General features: G+C 41.8%; 2 protein-coding genes across 6 annotated transcripts; both read left to right on the top strand.

Annotated features, from left to right (window-relative positions):
- The first annotated feature begins 206 nt into the window (after positions 1 to 206).
- larp4aa (La ribonucleoprotein 4Aa) lies at positions 207 to 12,785 on the top strand. 5 transcript variants are annotated; one of them, XM_027288428.1, is made up of 17 exons: positions 207 to 819; positions 3,198 to 3,315; positions 3,579 to 3,737; positions 4,200 to 4,284; positions 4,393 to 4,529; positions 4,612 to 4,715; positions 4,819 to 4,929; positions 5,027 to 5,080; positions 5,187 to 5,396; positions 6,712 to 6,815; positions 7,007 to 7,048; positions 8,594 to 8,824; positions 8,912 to 8,966; positions 9,078 to 9,236; positions 9,335 to 9,474; positions 9,572 to 9,782; positions 10,099 to 12,785. In XM_027288428.1, exons 1-17 carry the CDS (start codon positions 703 to 705, stop codon positions 10,489 to 10,491), a joined length of 2,430 nt encoding a protein of 809 aa, XP_027144229.1. In that variant the 5' UTR covers positions 207 to 702; the 3' UTR covers positions 10,492 to 12,785. The 5 variants fall into 5 exon arrangements, with proteins under 5 accessions (XP_027144229.1, XP_010746706.2, XP_027144231.1 ...); XM_027288430.1 differs by lacking the exon at positions 207 to 819 and adding an exon at positions 1,188 to 1,206; XM_027288431.1 differs by lacking the exon at positions 207 to 819 and adding an exon at positions 1,232 to 2,215.
- Positions 12,786 to 14,927: 2,142 nt separating this feature from the next.
- On the top strand, positions 14,928 to 20,510 carry asb8 (ankyrin repeat and SOCS box containing 8). The gene is made up of 4 exons (XM_010748384.3): positions 14,928 to 15,207; positions 16,788 to 16,964; positions 17,058 to 17,162; positions 18,660 to 20,510. The coding sequence occupies exons 2-4, from the start codon at positions 16,836 to 16,838 to the stop codon at positions 19,293 to 19,295; spliced, it is 870 nt and encodes a 289-aa protein (XP_010746686.1). The 5' UTR covers positions 14,928 to 15,207; positions 16,788 to 16,835; the 3' UTR covers positions 19,296 to 20,510.
- The last annotated feature ends 1,543 nt before the right edge of the window (positions 20,511 to 22,053 follow it).

Raw genomic sequence — 22,053 nt, 5'->3', positions numbered from 1 at the left:
CAAACCCCAGTTTATACAAACAAACAAAAACAACATATGTAAACAAGTAACCATTTATTAAGAACAACATATAAATATATCTATATATATAAACTACAAGAAGAGAGATGCATATTATAACATCGATATATATGCATGCCTGTTGCCGACGTCGTTGCATCACAAACACTGCATAAAACTACAGTGTGGATCCGGAAAAGGAAAAGGAAACGGTTTGTGCAGAGGTCACCGAGAACTCGCGGTGGCAGCCGGGACGTCGGCGGACTGTGTGCCTGCGCTGAGGAAGGGTGCGTGTCCCCAGTGTCCGCTCCGGTCGCCCGGTTAGGAATGCGCCTCACGAACCCGGTGTGCTGTGTAATATTTGCTGAAACGCCAGCGGGGACTGTGGTGTGAGAAGAGTCATGGTTTGGCATCGCTCGTGCCATTAGAAACCTCGGCGTGCAAGTTTGATTCATTGAGCTAGCTGGCGTTAGCACGCTAGGTCGTTAGCCTCGATCTATAGCACACCCGGCTAGCTAGCTAGCTCGTAAGCTAGTTTCAGTGCCGCTGCTGATCCAGACCGACAGGAGAGACCGACCGACCGCTGCTCAACACAGCCGCTATTTCGGATAAGAGGTGGTGGTGGCTGTGGTGGTGGTGGTGGTGGTGGCAGGCGGGGGGCCGGGAGAACGCGACGGGGTGGAAGTGAGTCAGGAGCGGCTGATGAGTTCAGACCAGAGCGGAGAGCCGCCGCTGCTGCAGGAGGAGGCTGATCCCGGACCGAAGACCGGTGGGAAGGACGAGGCTCTGCTGGGGAGCGAGGGAGGGTCAGGCGGCATGGTGAGTGAGGCCTTCTCCACGGAGCTAACACGCTAGCTGCTGCTCACTGGAGACCTGTTAGCACAGTACGCCCCCCCACTCCCCCTCCTCCTCTTATATTCATTAACAGCTCAAATCAACCCAAACAAAACATTTTTAATAAGATACTTATTCAGGTTTAGGACTATTTGCCTAATCACTGCCCCGATGGTGTTTTATTTGCAAGGTGATATAATTTAACAAAGCGGTGTCAGACGCTGCACATATGGCACCGTTTGCACACGGACTGTTATAACTTATAACCGGCTCCGGCTGCGTAATTTACGCATTTATTTACGCATTTATTTACGCATATTTATCTCCGCTGCAGCTTCACGGAGCTAGCTCGCAGGCTAGCTGCCTGGCGCGGTAACGAGCTCATTAAGTAGTTTGCTGAGTAATCATTAGCCCTTTAACACAAGTTATGATACAGCTGCAGTGTGAGCGTGGTGTTATTTGGACCGGAGATGTACTGATTGAGTTGTTGTTGGGTTTTTTTTAAAACGATCGATGCTTTTAATCGGACGATGGATGATTGTTGAGTAACGTTATCTGTTAGCTAATCGCGCTAGTGCTAGCCAGGCGAGCTAAGGGAGCTAGCAGCGGTGACATGCGTTGCAAATACCTGGCCTGTGCTGCGCAGTCAGCTGACATAACTTGGCTCGCTACGGCCTGTAACACAGAAAGCATGCATTGTAACCATGTGTCAGGTTTGCACCGTGCGTAAATGTTCGTTTTTAAATGACGCCGAGATCTTTTTTTTTTCTTTCTTTTTTTAAAACCACCGTGTGGCACATCCAGGCATGTCTGGAGTCATATTGTGACTGGCAGCTGTACTTGTCAGGCCGAGTGCTTTTGTAAGAAGAAGAGAGGTGGATATTAGCCAGGTGACAATGTCAGAAGAAGCAGCTGTCAAAGTTGGTGTACAAGTGTCCTCTGTGATTTTAAAAAGTACAATCCACGCTTGGTTCCGTTGGTCACATCAGTGTCTGTATGCCTTAATATGTACAGTATGTGATCTATTCTTGGCCCACGGATATTCGCAGGGTCAGGAGCTCTCCTGCCAGTCCACAGCCCCTTTTTGATACGCACAGTCGGATCAAATCCTCGATTAACGTGCGACAAACATCTAAATATGTTGGTGGGAGTCACACAAAGTGCTTAGTTTGTTGTTCTCTCAGACTTTGTGGTTACACAGGGCTTTTTTAATCATTCTCCTCCTCGGTGGGGGGGATAATGGTTTCTTTTGTGGACAGGAGGAGGATCATGAGGCCCCGTGTGGCACATTTCATTGTACGTCTCTGGTTTCCAATTTGATGCCATGGAGGCCCGATGGTATGCAGGTGTTCCTGCCTAAGCTTGCACCAGGTGATTTCAGGTAGTGCTCGTCTCCAATTTGAGGTTGAAGTAATTAGTGAAATCAGCAGGTGTAGCGATGCTTGGCTCGTAACCTGCATGCTCTCTGTCCTCCACGGGACATTGTTTGAGACCACAGTTGAATTCCTTGTTTTTTAAATTTGTGCGGTTTGTGGTCGCTGCCTGGTTTTTGCACGCAGGTTGACACCGTCACACACAAAGTATAGATGTAATCTTTACTCAAACAACACAAGGTACAGTTTTAAACTCAGTATTTGTGTGTCAGCTTACGTCATCGTTAGTCAAAATTGTTGAAATTATGTGAATGTGTCTGGAGCGTTCTGTTTGCCTGTTAGACTCTAGTGTTTTATAGTTTATGTTGGTCCATTGTGGTAATTACATTAAGTTATCATGTTCCCTTTAAGATTTCCAATTTGATTGTCGTAGATTTCATCAGGATATTGGATCTTATATTAAACAGCTATTAGGTTTAATTAATGCATTAAAGACGCGTGATGCTCAGTATTGGATATAAGAAGCAACTCACTGTGTTGTCGTTAAATTAATGAGCATTGGTGGTTCGGCTGCACGGTCATAAAACATACAGTTTACTGCAGGATGTTTTAAATCTCTTCAGATTAGTTTGACCGGCTCAGATTTTGACAATAGTCTGGGAATGAGTGTAATGCCAAGCAGATATGAGATGGCAAGTCTAAGGTGAATCAGCGAGAATATTAAATACATGATACTCAGCACCGTGTGCATCTCAATTGCAGATGGAAACCCATCAGTCACATTCAAATCTGTCTGTCTATAAATAAACCGTTTAACTGCAGCGGTCTGATTTGGATAATTGACGGCTTTTACATGCAAACTGTTGTCTGTCTTTGAATATGTGTTTTAAAAATGTTTGACTTGGCTAAAATTCAAAAATGTCATTAATCTTTTTTTTTTAATGTTGCACTGTGATGAACTCGTCTCATGGTGCTGTTTCTGCTTTGAAGGTCACCTCTAAGGGCGCCGGTTTGAACCCAAATGCCAAGGTGTGGCAGGAGATGCCTGTGGCCTCCAGCGAGGCTGTTCCCAACAGCCCTCATTGGCCCCCCTCAGACATCAGCGAGGGTGAGACACACTCACATCAGCCCAATTAAATATCCCTCAAATTACTCATTTACAGAAACCTGTCATTGAATTCCATGTCTGATATAAATTATGATTTAAAACGCATAACTTAGCTTGTTTTTAACCCTTTCTTTGACGTCAGTGTACATCTAAACTTTATTAATTTACAAACTCTGGGGCACACATGGACTTTCAGAGGTAGACGGGGCGACGCAGCCCTTTCTGCTGTCGATTCTGACCGAAACTCTTCACCTTGTCCGCAGGTTATTCTGAGCCTTCATCTGCTGGGTGCAAGCAGTACACTGTGGGATTCACGGCCCTGGATGACAGCAGCTCCACAGCAACAGCTGAGATAGCAGTAAATGGAATGGACCCTCCAGAGTTGGGATTTTCCCCCGCTGAGTCCACCACAGGGACCTCAGGTCAGTCGCGTCACATCACATGCACAGTCGTCTCCACCGAACTACAGATTATTCTCTTTTATTACTTAAATGATAAAGTTTGGACATGAATAGTCATTAGTCATAGTTATTTTCAGTTTACTCACAAAACATATAAAAAATAAGCGACTATTTATTCACTTGTTACACTGGCTCATAATCTACATAGTGGATGAGAAAAATATTCATAAATGGGGTCGGTCGGTCCTTCCTGCAGTGACCTCGGTTCGGACTCCGGTCTGTGGTCCTTTTCTGTGACGCCCCCAGAATACGCTGATGTTTTTTAAAATATTTTTGATGGCCGCTGCGAGCATCCTGTGTCAATCTGCACAGAGCAGCTCGAGCTGGCCGGAAATCATACACATAAACAAAATTAAATTATGTTGTCACCTTTCATAGCGCTGACATTTTGGTTTTGTTTTTTTGTTTTTTTTTTATTCTCAGTGGACTCCAAAACTGACGAACAGCCGATCTCCTCTGAGAATCTACGAGAGTCTCTGAAGAAAGAGCTGGAGTTTTATTTCTCCAGGTAAGAGAGAGACACTCTACGCACCTCGCTACACTGTAGAGTCTGGACTTGTTTCCAAGTCAAGAGAATCTAATCTACGTGGATTTTTTTTCTTCTTCTGTGATTCAGAGAAAACCTCTCGAAGGATTTATACCTGATGTCGCAGATGGACAGCGACCAGTTTGTCCCTATTTGGACTATAGCCAGCATGGAGGGCATCAAAGTCCTCACCACTGACATGGAGCTCATCCTGGACGTGTTGAGATGTAAGTGGAAAGTTTTGAGAAGTAAAATCTTATGTGTGCATAATCTTATGTCTACATTTTAAACACCCTAAATCTCCCTCAGCCTCCCCGATGGTACAAGTGGATGAGAAAGGGGAGAAGGTGCGTCCAAATCACAAGCGGTGCATTATCATCCTGAGGGAGGTCCCTGAAACCACACCTGTTGAGGTAAAGCCCACTTCTGCGTAGACTTGTCAGTATATGCTACAAGTCTTTGGATTGTATTTGATGTTTATCTGAAGTGAGACAATCCTTTCAATGTCATTTACAGGAAGTTGAGTCACTGTTCAAAAACGACAACTGTCCAAAGGTGATAAGTGTTGAGTTTGCACACAACAACAACTGGTACATCACATTCCAATCGGACACGGACGCTCAGCAGGTAACAACAACAAGTCGAACTGCACTTTTCTTGATATTCAGCTTGAAATGCTGAATCATGAACTGACTTATTGATCCTCGTTTCTGTTTCCCCACAGGCATACAAGTACTTGAGAGAGGAAGTAAAAACATTTCAGGGAAAACCCATCATGGTGAGTTCATTTAAAACTCGTCACTTTGGAAAAGCCGTTTTGCCTGTGAAGTTGTTTTTGTAGTCGTTTCACTCTTTGCCCTTTTTCTGCTTTTTCACGCGGACAGGCCAGAATAAAGGCCATCAACACATTCTTTGCAAAGAATGGCTACCGTAGCATGGACAGCAGCCTGTACGCTCAGCAGTCCCAGAGCCAGTCCCAGTACAGCTCTCCACTCTACATGCAGCATGTCTACCCGCAGCAGCAGTACCCAGTCTACGGCATCGTACCCCCAACCTGGACGCCTTCGCCAACACCATATTTTGAAACTCCTCTGGTGAGACACACACTGCACTTTTTGCTGCTATGAGACAAGTCACACTAACTGCTCTGAAATTCATCCTCCATGTACAGTTGTGGGGGATTTTGTTTGCCATGTGTCGTCAGAATTAACTGCATCAAATGTGACGCAAATGATTAAAACTGAAATCTACAAGTTGTGCACCGGCTGTAGGTGTTGTCCCCTATCGTGTAAGGGGGGGAAAAAAAATCTGCACGATTACTCAGGGTACATTCAGAAAGGATCCGGTGCTGCCGCCGTCAGACACTCAGATCAGACTCCTCTACAGTCAGCCTGAAATGTCACAGAAACTGAGACTATCCAGGTGGATTCATGGACTAAACTATGATGCTCTACCTGTTGTGTTATGGCTTTATTTCTTTCATGAACCCAGCTTCTAAATCTGTGTCTGGCTCACAGTTTATGCTTCAGGATAGAGACACAAAGATGTTTAATTTGGTTTATGTTCGAGGTAGAGAGTGAGCTTTGGTCTCCTGTCTGTCTTCTTTCATTCTCATAGACAGTTAAGCCAGTTAATCAGCGAAATAAGATTATTTCCCAATAACCCTGCAGGGATTCGCCCTAAAAAAGCAGCATGGACTATTCCGAAGTCGGACCCAGTGATGAGATCAAGATGCGCATAGAGGGAAACAGAGAGTGGAGTAACTGGCTTTGGTTCTCTCTTTCTCCTCTTCATCTTCATCTCTTCTTTCCTCTCCTCTCTCTGTCCTCCCCTTTCAAAGTCAAGTGCTTCCCTCTCATCCCGATGAGCGTTCAGATTATGAGATCTGAGGGTCAAAGACCTACAAGAAGATCGGTCCGTGTGAATCACACTGCCAGACAAATAATACACGTCTCACAGCTTCATTTGTGGTGGAGAGTGAGTGATACAGCCGGTTAATCAGTAACATAAAAAGATGATTCCTGATTGTTTGTTTGACGACGGTTAAGTTCGGCACAGATGGACACCGCTCTAGCAGCCACCCCTGACCTCCACACACCTCCGGATAACCCTGCAGTGATTCACCACAGCGTCTGAATGTGGCCTTAGTCATTCGTCATTGCCGCCTTGTTTCTGACGTCTAAAGAGAAATGCATCAAGGGAATTCAAATGAGTCTCTCCCTCCTCCCGTCTTGTAATTTGAATTGTCAGTGCAGACAAATCCACAGTGATTTGCATAATGAGTTAGTCAAAATATTCATTTTTTTTCTAAACAGTTGGATCAAACGCACACAGGTTTATGTTCAGGTCACAGCTGCGACATAAATAACTTCACAAATTGTTGTTAATTATTTGTTTTTCTTTGTTCAGGCACCGTTTCCCAACAGTAGCTTTGTGAATGGATTTGGCTCTGCTGGACACTACAAAACTGCTTCCAACTCTCTTAACATCACTCGCCCGTTCAACAGAAACCGGTAAGGACTGTGTTACGTTTTTTTCCTTCTTTGTGGTACCTCAATCTGGTATTTGCATAAACATATTCTACTTGTAATGTTTAAGCACGTGGTGAATATCAGGATCATCTGCTGCAAAATTCTGTCTAAACATTATGTAACCTCAACGGGGAATATGTTCTTCACTCCCTGTCTTCTTACTGTCCCCACAGTGTCCCCCTCTATTCAAGAAAGAATGTAATAAATGCCTTCAGGTACCTATTATACTGTACAATAAGCTTCATCGCTACCCTCATCACTTACCATACTGCCGCAGCCAAATGACTAAGTCCATAACGGCGGCCCTCGCCTCCTTCTGCAAGTCAGATTTGTATAGTCACAGTCATCAGTGTGATGAATGTGCGATGCCAGGTAACGGACATCATGGATTTGTCATGTCATTTGATAAATGTCGGCTACATGGCGGCGGCAGCAGCTGCTATCTGATTCTGAACGACTGGCTTTTTCCAGTTACGGTCACCTTGGCTCCAAAACATCCTCTTTGCTTTGACATTATTACATGTAACAGTTTCTCCCAATCACGACTAACAATCCATGTTATTTGCCCATCATTTTCGTTCTTTGTTTTACTGCTGCTTTCTTCGTCAATGGTCGTATTACCATATTATACGCTTTAACAAAGAGATGCTGACACTTAAGATTTGAGCTAGGTCAGCCAGCTGTCAAGTTTTTATCTGTACGTGTTAAATCTGTCGCAAAGAGATGACAACTTTGCAAGTTTGTTACACTATTTAAACCCTTTAAAAGAAAAAGCAGCTTTAGAAGTATCTTACTGTACTCTTAAGTCGGACCCAGTGATGAGATCAAGATGCGCATAGAGGGAAACAGAGAGAGGAGTAACTGGCTTTGGTTCTCTCTTTCTCCTCTTCATCTTCATCTCTTCTTTCCTCTCCTCTCTCTTTCCTCCCCTTCCAAAGTCAAGTGCTTCGCTCTCATCCCGATGAGCGTTCAGATTATGAGATCTGAGGGTCAAAGCAGTCCGTGTGAATCACACCGCCAAACAAACGATACACGTCTCACAGCTTTATTTGTGGTGCATTCACACATTAGTAGCCCACGTCTTGGTCTTTTCATGGGCGTTGTCGGCTCTTCTCAATGAGTTTATGGTTGGTTGCAGATTGCCAAACATGCAGTATGTTGACAAGTGTCAAATGCTTCAACCAATCATGAGCGCAAATGTAGTCCTGCATGTGTGTACACGTTTATCCCAAAGACACCGCACGCTGTCTTTATTCCTCCAGCAAACTGGTGCCACCAGTGTTTCCTTTGAAATCGTTGAGATTATCTGAAGATTGAGGATTAACAAATGTTTATTAATACAGGCTTATTCCTGACTGTAACACTATAACCACTGCGATTACTGTGCAGTTTTCTGTATGTTATAGCATTTAAATCCACACACAAGCTCCACTTGGAGGACCATACTGTGGTTTAACACATTAAATTGATTTGTGTAACTGTAGCAACTCTTGACAAAGATGCCTGTTCACAGAGATGATTTTCATTATATAAAGTGTGTTTCTGGTCTATACAGCCTTTCCTATAGTAATAACAGCTGCCTTTCAAAGCAGGAAATCGGTATGAAATGGTGAAAAATCACCAGTATGGTCAGTTTTAACATCAACCTCAAAGCCTAAAATTACCCCCACAAGCAAAAAGCTCTACAGGAAGCACTGGTTACCAGTATGTTTTACAAGTGTACAACTTGCTCATCTTCGCCTTTTACCCCTGTGCGACAGAAATCACGTGAAGCCCCAGGTGAGGACAAGCGAGGTGACCACGGCATCTATAACTCCTGTCCCCTTGGAGAGTCTGACTGCACTGCGCAGCCCGCAGCCGCCCACTCCTGCCGCTGCCACCACTAACCCAGTCCAGACAACCTCCGACCTGAGCTCAACGTTCTCACATCTCTCCTCCTCTTCCTCGTCTTTGGACCCCAGTGATGACAGCAGTGTGGCCGGACGTGGAAGGTAAACCTCTTAATGTCTGATTTTGTAACTCACAGGCTGTCGTCTTGATCAGTGACTCACCTGAGCGATTGCTGATTTGCATTTCAGGCGGAGCACAACCTACAGAGGAACACGGAGGAGGCGAGAAGACGACCGGATCGCGGTAAATAAAAGCGGCGTTCGTGTTGTCTTTAAGCTTTTAGTGCGATATTTAAAACAGGAAACGTCTTGTGATCTTTCTGTTAATCGGCTCCATTTCAATTTCCTTTCTCAGAGGCCAGTGCCGCTAGCAGAGGTCAAGGTTTCGCCACCCAAGTTTGATTTGGCTGCTACAAATTTCCCACCTCTTCCTGGCTGCGTGGTCAGCACACAGGGAGAGCCAGTGCTAGAAAACCGAATGTCAGATGTTGTACGTGGCTTGTACAGGGATAAGGTACAGAAGAAATTCAGACTATAACAGTTTGGTAAACTCTTGAATAAAACTGTGAGGTGTAATGTGCATGCTTAATTTTTCATCCTTGATTTTTATAGACTGAACAAGCCAATAAAGAAGCCACTGTGAGTCCAGGTTCAGGGCAAGCCCCAGTCGCAGAGGAGGCTGTGGTTGTCTCAAGTCCTGCCCTGGCAGCAGCGAAATCTGCTACACAACCACTTGGGCCCTCAGCTCCTGGGTATGAATCCAAGTACCAAATACTTTGAATTAAAATGTCATTTGACACCCATATTAATCTTGAAGGTCCTAACTTGAACGTGTTCTTGTTCTGACAGTATCACTCGTCAGGAGAAGAGGGTTGAACGGGCAGAGCCGCCCGCTCCGACTCCAAAAGTGACTCCACGCGCACCTGTTCAAACTACCGTGAACCCACCCTCCTCCACACAGCCTGTGCCTAGCTCCAGGCCTCAACCCTCTGCTGCCTCCACGCCAGCGACACCCAGCACGCCGGCCCCATCTACAGCCACTAATCCCACCCATGCACAGGTGAGAATCTGGTTCTTTGTAACGATAGGCTACACCCGATGATGAGATCTTTTGCGCATAGAGGGAAGTGAGGTAGTGGACTGACTGGCTTTGGATGTCTCCCTCTTCCTCTACCCATCTCTCTCTCTCCTTGAGTGTTTCTGTCTTTCTCTCTCTGCCCTTTCCCACCAAATGTCCAGAACGTTCACTACTACCCCGATGAGCGTTCAGATTATGAGATCTGAGGGTTTGACAAAAGGAATCATGACAATGAATGCGTAAATGATCTGTTGCATGTTTTAAAACTGCTTTTTTTTCCTCCCCCGCCTCGATTTAGGAGCCACGTAAGCTCAGCTACGCCGAGGTGTGCCAACGGCCACCCAAGGACCCTCCCCCTGCGGCCCCTGCTCCAGCTTCCACGGGCACCGCGTCAGGCCAGCCGCTACGCGAGTTGCGCGTGAACAAGGCTGAGGAGTCGGGCTCTAGCAGCGGTCCTGGAGACAAGCAGGAGAAAAGCCACGACCGGGAGGGGGGATGGGAATGCAAGGAGAGCCGGCCACCGCGTGAACGTGACTCTCAAGGCTACTATCGCAGCAATGGCCCCAGAGGCTCAGGGGGCCTCAAGTTTCGGGAGCAGAGGCGCCCTCCTCCAGCTCGACGCAGCTCCCCCCAGGGAGGCTACAGGCACACTGGCAAAGAGCAGAATATCCCACCAGTATCGCCAAAGTAAAAACTTTGATTTGAATAGAAAAAAGATGTATGAATATATACATGGATATATATAATTATATAAAAATAACATAAAAGCAACAACATTATGGTAGCCACCTCCCCCACCCTGGAACTTGTCCAAAGAAAAGCTTTTAAAATGACATTAAGACGGGGACATCCAGGACTAATGGGCAAAATGACACCTGAAGAACTTTTGAGTGATTTGAAAAGGAAACAAATCTTGTTTTGTTTGGGCTCCAGCATATTATGCTTAAAAATAATTTTAAGTGCGATTTATCTGGACGACGCCTCATTTATGCTCTGCTCGGGAGAGGTGGGATTCTGGGCCACGTAAATGGCCCTCTACCTTTTTTATTTTTTTTTTTTTTTTTTTTTTTTTTTTTTTTTTTTAATTTTTATTTTAACAAATAGATGTCTGCAAGAACAATATGCACTAAGAAGAAAAGAACATGCATATATGTCATGTACATATACAAAGATATCACTAACACGCAATGAGACATCAGTTTTTTTTCTTCGTTTTTTTTTTCTTGTGTGCTTAGATTTGCAAAGTATGACTGAAGGGTTGACTGAAGTCTGTGTATGCATTGATTGTTAAGCAAAATGATTGAAGTGCTACAGTGTGCTGTTGCACTAATGTTATGAAATGGATGATTTTTGATTTTTACATCAGAGATTTGGAAATCATTGTCCTGAAACTGGACGGTGTGGTCTTCTAATGTATATTAATGAAATATGTTCTATGGTGGTATTTTTTTTTTTTTCCTCTTTTCTTTTTATTGATCCTGGTTCATTCAATTGGCTTATAAAATCGTATCAGTCGGATATCAGAAACCGTTGACGTACGCCGCAGTCAGATGTGTGGTTTTGTTTGACGCCGAAAATCCACTTTGGGGGGTGCTCACCGGCCAAGGTGAGCCTGCTAGCCTGGTCCAAAGTTTTTCATGTTAAGTTTGATCTCTATCTATCTGAACCGTTTTTGGGGGTCTCCACCCTCTGATGGATTCACAACATTTTTGTCATGTTGATAATCAGTCAGGTTCTCTGTTTACATGTTTGTTTGGGTGTAGCAGGTTGATGTTTTTTCCGAGAGAGAGAAAATAGGATAATGGTAAGATCTGACTGTTCAGCGCGCCTGATGGTTTTAGGTGAAGTTTGGCTTTTCTACATCATCGCAGGATATCCAGGTTAAGCTTATATATCTGTGAATTGTTCTGAACTATGGCATAGTGTCAAAAAATAGACTGAGGAGTGCTGTTAGCTAAGGATGATAGCTACATTAAATATTTGGCAGCCAAGTCGTGGGTATAAAGGAAGAATTTGAACATTTTCACGTGCTATGTGCCAGCTGCCTACGATAGTGTGCTACGGTAAAAAGGTTTTGATTTTTATTGACGAGGTCTGCTAAATAATGTAGTGTTGGGGGAAACTTTTGGCCCAGTGAAACTGGATTTTTGAAGAAGCTGTAGAGGTGTTAGTTGCCTATGCTATATTGTAATAACCCTTCACTAGAAATGTGTGTGGGAGAATGTAATTGTTCTAGTACTGAATTTACAGAGGGAGTTTTTTTTTTTTTTTTTTTCTTTTTTTGGACAGCAGGTATCCACCAGCTTGTTTTGTGCTTTTTAGGGTGAGTTTGCTGGTTTGTTTTTATTTCTTTGTTTTTTGTTTTTTAATTTTTGGAAGAAAAAAAAAACAAACAGGTTGACTTAGAATTTGAAGTTTGACTCACTGTATGTATTTTGCTTTTTAAAAAGTTTATTTATTTTAATTCTGATGCACAACGCTTTTCTCCCAATCTTGGTAGGCTGGTTTCCCCAAAGTTGTGTGAAATCGCATTGGCAAAATAAAATCACGCATATGACATTTATATACTGTTCGGAGATGTCAGCTGAGCGGAGGAAAAAAAACAAAAAAAAAACTTGATGCATTGACTTTGGGTTTAGTAATGCAGTAAACGAGTAACCAATCACTGGGCCTGTTATTTCTTTATCATTAATGAGTATGAGCAGCTAGTGGTTTAGTATAATTAAATAAATGCACTAACTTGTTTTTAAAAAGAATCTTACTCATGAGTAATGTGAAATCATTTTAGAAGCATATGGTTGATGTTGACAGGCTTGCAAATCCCTACAGGAACCCCCCCCCCCCTCTTCCATATGTTTGGGTTATTTTCTGTTAATTTGGGTTGGGGTGGCAAAAAGGAAATATAGTAATGGATAAAGCAAGTGTTTGAGACACAATCCTAGAACTGTATGAAATGTCACCAAAAATAAATTATTTTGATTTGGCTTTCTAGTGTCACATTTCTTTCTGCCATCTTGTGTTTTGCGCACATGTCAACAGATGACTGGGTTGCAGCATTTTTATACAGTTTCATTTTTGTTTTAGTATTGAGGCATTAAGAGAAACTGATCCAGGCTTTTCAAATTCAAAGCTCTTTTTAGCTCACGCAACCCCCCCCAAACACCCGACAGGTCCGGTGTAATATCAGGTTTCGGGTGGGGTTTCTGTTAAGTAACGCTTCGAGCTAGGGAGGACTCCTAATGGTCCCCTTTTCAAATGTAACTGGAGAGATTTCTCTGAGAGCTACAGTCTGGGGGTCATTATGACTGTAAAGGATAAAATGAAGCAGGAATTTAGTTTTTTTTGTCGACTAGTTGGGTTCAGTCAGACAAACAAAATGGATTTAGTTATTTGGTTTTAGGTCTGTGCAGACACCTTTATGTACTGGGGGGACCATAAAATCAAAGACATAGACTGTGTAAACTGTATAATGTCAGAAAATTGTAATTTAAAAAAAAAAAAAATCTATAGTATCCCATCACCAAAGATCGTGATATCAGACCAACGTTCCCAAACCACATGACGTTTGATTTATAATCAGATGAAACAAAGGAACGTAGCAAAACCTGACAACGCAGAGGCTGTAGGTAGAAAATGTTTGGTTAAAACTTTTTTGTTTGAAAACTTTCTAGTCTAACATCTACTTTGTTTGTTTTCTGGATAAAATGATCCTGCAGGATCCACAGCCAAATTTTAAGCCTTAATGTAATTTGAATGGGTGAGTTAAAAAAATAAACAAATCAGACTCCGTACAGTTATCATTAACAGGGAACTAAGTTATAGAGACCGAAACTGTTTGTTTGTGTGAAGTTGGATATTTTTACATAGGGGCTTATGGAGATTGACATGTTCTGTAACCAGCCTCAAGTGGCTCTTTGAGGAACTGCAGTTATTGGCACTTCTGCATTGGCTTCACTTCACAGCCACAGAGGCTGCCGCTTTGTAGCTACTCGCCAACCCTAAAATAAAACAAGTGATTTGATGTTTCCCCATCTCTATTGTGTCTTTGTGTGTTTATTGCAGTACTATAGTCAAGACCATCTAAACCAAGACCAAGACCAGACGGTATACAGCTAATATCCACGAAAACTCTTTGGGTGAAGGTTGCTGTATTGAGTATTTACAAACTGCTGTGTTTTCTCTTTCTGATGCTGTTTTACAGATAACCTCTTATTGATTTAGGAAAACAAATTTTATTCCAGAAGATTTGGCTGAAGTCTCCTCCCAGACAGTTTACAAATAAATCAGACAATGCACAGGCAATTGAAAAAGTAACATCCTGAAGTTGTGGTCTTAACTGGACTTGACCTAAAATCCAGAGACTGAAACAAGACAAAGATCAAGTCATGTGTATGCTAACACAGGGTCAACAATACAACGACATTTGCCACAATACTATAAAGTTTTAGATAGAAAATAACATTATAGAAATACAAATTAAGGATAGAAAATATATAAAAATATACAAAAATAGAATATAAGAGATACTAAAATTAGATATGGAAAAATATGAAAATGTGCAAATGTTCTAATATACAGGTGTGCATATATACATATATGCACAGATATTGAATATTGCACAGTGTAGATTTAAACAGAGTAAAGTGACTGGTGTTTAATAAAAGTATTGCACAAATAATGTCCTAGCCTGGTTGTAGCAGTGGTCATATATTGCAGATAGTCCTGTTAGATTATGAGTCTGATGGTAAGAACTGGTGAAAATGGTCTTGTGCCGACTTCAAAACTGATCTTGAGCACCACCACACTGATTTATTCTGTGATTAGCAGTGTGTGTGTGTGTGTGTGTTATTTGTTGACTGGGAGTGTTTTGGGCCTCCAAACTAAATCTTGTTCAGGGCCACAAAAAGTCTAGGGCCGGCCCTGCTTCAATGTAACCTCTTTTCCGTGTTGTCATAACTATAACTTAATAAAAAGTAAATTAACATTAATATTCATGATGTGATTGTGGCTTGGCTGTCCACCAGAGGCTGCCTGAGCTGTCAGGGCTTGTTCAGCCTCTTACCTTAACATGGTCATGAGCTGAAGGCATCCATGGCATGTCGGTGGACGCCTGTGGAGCTGCTGCCGTTAAATATCTATATTGGGAACGTAAGAGCACTTGGCAAAGACGGTGTCATCCCTGTCGGACACCGTAAAAAAACCGACCAGGACACCGGCAATTAACGCAAACATCGAGTAATCTGATGTAACGCGGACTGACCCGGCTCGGTCACGTTTAAATACCGGGATCAGGGGCTCGAGGCGGAGGGCGTGGCCGTGAGCGGTGACGCGCAGTGTTTATGTGAAGCCGAGCAGCGAGCACTGAAGACGGTCACCTGTCAGACCTTCACACCGTGGACCACAAACGGTACGTTTTCTCGTCAGGACCTCCAATTCATCGATGTTTGACGTAACCAGCGTCTGAGCCTGTGTTTTAGATAAATGTCATTAGATTTTTTCACGAGTGTCGAGTCTTCCTCCTATCCCGACGCTAGCGCTAGCATGCTAGCTAGCTCATGCTAACCAGCAGCCGGTGAAGATCTAGCTCAAGATCTGATTTTATTTTTTTCCCCAACTAAAACAGCCTGTCAGCGTCTGCCTGCTACCAAAGCAGCTCTCGTGTTTGCATTAATCTGTTATTTTTTGAAGTTGTCACTCGACGTGGGGGCGTTGATCGCTGTTACAGACGGTCTTTCTTTTGTTATGTGAGCTGACGTTGCTGTCATTTGTTTACGTTTGGTTAGCATGAAAGACACTGACAGACAACTCTCTGTGACTGTCATTGAGCAGAACAACAAGCACACACTGCATGTATGTCTGTAACGCTAAAATTGCTTCAGATTACTGTGTTAAATGTTTGTTTATTTGGTGCTAAAAGCAGTTATTATTTTTTTTTTTTACATCTTTGTGTGAGTGTACAATAACTATCACCAGTAAGTAGACATGACAATACACTTTGCATCCTCATGTCTTCCCTCCACCCCCCAAAATAAGTCAAATCAATCAAAATAAGCCAAACAAATGAAAAGACAATGTACTCTCAGTGTATGGCAACAAACTAAAACATGCAAGGACATACAACATGCGTACTCTTGTGCCTTGCACCTGTACATATATAAATGTGTGAGTGGTACAGGAAAGAAACTGAACAATCAAATCTATATAAAACTGAAGAAAAAAAGTAGCAGTAACTGTACTTGTATCTATTAAAAACTCGTGGCCAAGACATATCAAGACATTTTTATAGACTTGTCATGTCGTCTTTTTAAATAAAATAAAAAACGTTGTGTCTGAATGTGTATGGGATGTATGTAGATGTCTGTGTGTATTTTCTAATTTCTATTATTTTATTTCTGTCTTATTTGTTTTATCTTTTTATTATTTTGATGTATTATTTTTTTAATGGCTATATATTGTTTCATCTTTTAAATGGCTATTACCATTACAATGTTCCTTCTTCAGTTTTACATCTAAAACAGTTACTAACTAATCATAGTTATCGTATGATTGTTTGAAATTTAAATCTATAAGGTCGATAAGCAAGTTATTTTTTTAAAATCACGATTCATTTCAATTTTACATTCTATGTATTTAATAACAAACTACCAAATCAAAAGGGATATCCACAATATTAAGTCTAACTTGTCTTGTGTACAGTCATCAAACAAACTTCTCCAGATGTCTCCATGGGGAAAATCAGTAACTTTGCAGCATTTGGTGGTAAAATGATGGTGGAATGAGATTTCTATGTTCAAAGTTACAGACAAAATGTAATAATTAAGTAATCATAACAGCATTAAAAAATATAATCACCCAAAACAGCTAAAAACACCTGAGGGACTGTCTAGATTTGTAATTTATCTTATTCTGGTTCGTTTCTTCAAGTCTCATCTCTGTCATTGTGTCTTACAGCTTTTAACTCCTGACTTCTTGAAAACTGTGTTTCAGTGTGCTGTTGTGTCACCCTTGCCCGGGTGCCATGGTCGTCAGTTACACATGAGCTCTACTATGTGGTACATCATGCAAAGCATTCAAAGTAAATACTCCTTGTCTGAGCGGCTCATCCGCACCATCGCAGCCATCCGCTCATTCCCACACGACAATGTGGAGGATCTCATTCGTAAGGTAGGACGGCTCATCTTCCTGTCCAACCTTAAAGAAATACAGTTTCTTAGTGTCATCTGTCATATTGACATCGTTGTCTCCTTTATGCCTCAGGGAGCTGATGTGAACCGGATGCATGGCACACTTAAGCCCCTGCACTGTGCCTGTATGGTGGCTGATGCTGACTGTGTGGAGCTGCTGTTGGAGAAGGGGGCAGAGGTACGTCATAGATGACTTCTACACACTGAACCATTTCCCATAGCATACTTACAAGATTTAATTACCTTGCACTGTATAATATGAGCCTGCAGAGAGTTGAAACTAATGCAATCCATCACGTAATAAAAATTGAATAGTTGGCTGCCAAAAAGCAATTTCTGCACTAATCAAACTAGGGTTGTCCAAAGTAAAATACTTTTTTAATACCACGTGTTTAAAACTTAAATTAAATTCAATCTCAAGTACCATTTATTTTTAAAAAAAAGAGGCATCATCCACGATTGACTTACCGGTGGACAGTCTCCATCAACAACTCAACTCACTCTATAGGTGAGCAGATTAAAGTAGTTTCAGTAAACACTAAAATAAGGTAGAGAATTACAATGGCGACATAAGAAACAACCTACTAGAAACAGTGTCATGTATTTAAATAAAATATAATGCTCACCCCAGTTACATTATCAATCTGTGGGAATCTCTGCAACCGGTCGTCAAGATGTGTTCAGTGACTTTTTCTGTATCGGCATTGTGTGCAGAAAAAAAAAAGAGAAAACATTATTTTTGTGTCCAGGATTTTCTTTCTTTGTGCCATAGTATTAAAAGAGGTATTGTTTTTTTAATGCTAGTATTGTATTGAAGTTACAACCTTAAATCACACATGGAAGACATATGGTAAACAAACAAAACAGAAATTATAAGATGATGACAATTTGACTTTTAGTAGAAGGTTGTCATTTGACACTCTCTCCAATGTCTGTGTTGGTATTTAAACACACAAACAAATATGTGTTTTAAATTTCATGCTGAGCTGGCAAGAATTGAAACCAAAGGTTGGTCTTATAAATGAATCCTAATAATACTAATTGTATTTGATAGTCTTGTCATTTACCTCAAGCGATATCTAGCCTTACAGATTTGGTTAAAGTTGTCCAGATATAAAAAATGACTATCTTTTGAGTTGAGTTTGTGGTAATCATTGCATCGAGAAATTCCTAAAAAAAATTTAACGGGATAGTGTTCTGGTATGAGTTAAAGTGTATGCTACATAACCACAAATCTCTGGTTTGATTCAGGCCGGGGACATTTGTGGCATGTTGTACCTTTTCTCTCTTTCCTCTTTTTCTGTCTATGTCTTAACTAGTGACTATCCACTGAGGGCCAAAATACAAAATAAATAAAAAATGTCTTTTGTAATTTCGGTGAACCAAGCCTATAAATGTAGTGCTCTGTTTTCAAGCTGGTTTCGTAGTTTCCTGACCTTGAAATTTGTGGTATTTTGGTACCTAATTACGACACCCTCTGATCTATATTCCACCTCCCAGCCCTTTGCACTTTGTGCTACTGTACATACTTGAACTAAAACAGCAGGTGCAGAGTTGTAATGCCCAAGACCGATTATTTCGTGCTGGTCGTTGTGCTTGCATGATTAAAATATGGCCCAAGTGTTGTTAAGTTTGTAGCATACTATTGACTGATGGCATTATATTTTCTCATTAGGTGAATGCTTTGGATGGATATAACCGCACAGCACTGCACTATGCAGCAGAGAAGGATGAGAGCTGTGTGGAGCTGTTGCTGGAGTATGGGGCCCAGCCAAATGCCCTGGACGGCAACAAGGACACCCCGCTTCACTGGGCCGCCTTCAAAGATAACCCAGAGTGTGTGAGGGCTCTGCTGGAGAGCGGGGCCTGTCCAAATGCCCGGGACTACAACAATGACACGCCTTTGAGTTGGGCAGCAATGAAGGGCAACCTGGAGAGTGTCAAAGTGCTATTAGACTACGGAGCCCAGGTCCATGTGACCAACCTAAAGGGCCAGACCCCTATATCCCGACTGGTGGCCCTGTTGGCCCGGGGCCTGGGCACTGAACAGGAGGAGGAGTGCCTAGAGCTGCTGTGCCGGGCAGCAGGGCGGTTTGAGATACGACGGGCTGACGGCACCCTTCCCAGGGAGCTGAGTAAGGATCCCCAGCTGCTGGCGAGGCTGACCAACATGGTGGCTCAGGCTCCCACACTTCGCTGTTTGGCACGCTGCGCTGTCCGGCAGAGTCTCGGAGTCCAGTTCCTGCCCACTGCTGTAAAAGAGCTTCCTTTACCAGAGACTATCAAAGACTATTTACTGCTTAGAGACTGAGGCGATAAAACCACTTGGGGGCTCTCAGACCTCACTGTCTGATTATTAGACAGCTCATCACACATACATGCATTTATTGGCAGGAAAGTGTCTCCGTTGAGTTATAGGATATTGTCTGACAGTGGCCCCCATTAATCAAACCTTCTAGCAAACTAATACAGATTTGAGCACCGAGAGAGAAATGTGCAAACCTCTCCAAGTCTTTTTCTTTTTTTATAATCTAGTGGCTGCACATCTAAATGAGCAGATGAGTTGCACCAGTCCATGTTAACACTGATTCACCTAAAAGAAATATGCACTTTTTGGTAACTCAGATCTGACATGTTGAAAAGAACTCTTGGGTGCAATAAATGTGTCTCAGCCCTCCTGCATGCAGCACAGAATGAAACTATAACATCAGGGTTGTTGGGCTTCATTTTTTTTAATTGAGTTCAGTGGTAAAATGATCAAATGCTCAATACTAAAATTTAAGAAAGTTTATGAATGAGGGCTAATGTCTAGTCTAGTCTAGTCTCAATATAATGTAGTTAGTATGATAATTGGTGTGGCTATCTCTCTCTCAATGACGTCCCAGTGAACTCACAATGCGAACTATTACCAATAAAAACAAACAAAAAATAAATAAATAAAATAAAGGGAACAGTTTGACTTGCTGTGTAGAAGCAGCAGAGGTTGCACGATATTATCACTGGTTTGACAGATTGGTTCACAAAATTTGGCCTCCATCTCGTCAAAATTTTTAAAAAATCAACACTGATAAAAGTGATAGCTGTCACTATTTATTTGGACTTTATTGTATCGAAGGGTGCAGTTGCCAAGGGGGAATAAAATGTTTTCGTTTTTTTAATTAATAATTAATGTTTTCAGTCTTAACTTGAAAACGTTGAAGTTTTCAAATGTTCTCCCTCATCTGAAATTTTGCAATGTGTTTAAAAAAAACAAAAAAAAACTTTTATTTTAAATTAAATGTTAAAAAAAAAAAAAAAAGTGTTACAACCATGAAATGGCATGATTACTAAGTTGAAAGAGTCACTAAATAAGCTCGCAAAATGTATTTACGTTTGTTATGGCATCTGTCTAAAATCTGTGCTTGATTTTGTTTTACTTGTTCTGTATAAAACAACTTAACCCCTTAGATAATGTCTTGTGTACACCTGGAAAAAGTGCATTTTTTTTCTTTGTCAACGTAATGAAAGTAAATGCCTTTATATTCCATTCATGTTTTTCTCTCTCTATTGGTCATTAAGTTTAAACAGATCTCTAATACATTAAACAGTTTGAGCACTGTTACTTAAAAAGCTCCAATTTAGTAGAGTGTGAAAAAACCTGGCTGTGTCACATTCAAATTATTGGCCCGATTCAGATTGTGGTTTTATTTGCATAGACGTCTTTCACAGCAGACATTTTATTTGTCACAGTAGGAAAAGCACAGGTGTTACTAATAACATTAAAGACTGTTTAAAGGCAATTCTGAGATTTCTTTCAAAATACATTAAATATGTTGGAAAATAGTTGCTGAACGACACATTACTGAAATGTGGAGTTAGAGGTTAAAACAGATCACCAATTTTCAGTCCAGGATTTTTTATGGGCGGTCCTAAAGGGTGGCTTGATGATACACTGAGGCAGAGATAGAGATTGATTCATCTCACTCAGTGTTTCAAAGTTAGTCATGTCATTTTATGAACTCCTCTGAGACATAGGTTCTGTTCCATTTAGTACAGCAGAGCCTTTCCAGTGAGCCAACATGCACCACAGCCGCACCCTAACTCTGTTTGACCATTAGTATCATTGGTAAGACCTGTGTTGACCCAACTATTCCATGTCAAAAAGGCTGTTGTGAAGACCAGTACCCTGAAATCAAAGCAGCCAAATGGAATTCAGCTCTCACCTGTGCTAGTCCAGCACCTTTTAAATACGCTGTGTGTCATTTGATTACCAAACTAGTTATCAAGCCTCAATGCTTTTGACGTTAAAACTTTACATACCTGTAAGGAGGATTAAGGAGCGACACGATCGCAGTAGTTGTAGTAGTTGGCAGTGGTTGGCACTGTCACCTTACAGCAAGAAGGTTCCTTAGTTAGGGTCTTGCATGTTCTTCTCATGACTGTGTGGGTTCTCACCAGGTACACAGTCACAGTGCAAAGATATGCACTTTGATAGGTTAACTGCTGTTTGTCTCTAAGTACCTTGTGATGAACTGGTGACTGACGATCCCACCTCTTGCCCTCACCTGGGATAAGCTCCAGCGACTTTGATTAGGATAAGCGGCTACAGATAATGGATGGATGGATGGATGTGAGGAACACCATAATGTTAATTATTTTCTCAAACTCAGTTGTTGCTGTTGACAGGACACATGCTGCGTGGTCACTGAAAACATGTCCAAATTTCTCTTATTAACTTAACTCTTATTAATGTCTTATGGAATATGAAACATATTCTGATTGATCAAAAATAAACGCAACAACATTAACATTACTTTTAGAAAAGAAAAGGTTGGATTTAGTCTCTTCGTTAGGGATTAAGATTGAACGCAGCTGTGATCACTTAGTGCCTGTATAATTACTGTTTGACTGCACTCGTTAGACTGAATCACAGTCATTACAATGAGAGGGCCGGAGGAGTTCAAATGTGAGAAACCACATCATAAATTTACAGTCAGGACTGTTACTCGAAGCTGTTTCTAACTAATTTAAAATACTTGAAAAATGATAAAAGACGAGACAATAAATCACAGCTTCACAGGAATTTTAGA

The sequence above is a fragment of the Larimichthys crocea genome, chromosome XV, assembly GCF_000972845.2.
Source record: "Larimichthys crocea isolate SSNF chromosome XV, L_crocea_2.0, whole genome shotgun sequence".
NCBI classification, from domain to species: Eukaryota; Metazoa; Chordata; class Actinopteri; family Sciaenidae; genus Larimichthys; species Larimichthys crocea.
This window is presented reverse-complemented; position numbering and strand designations above follow the sequence as displayed.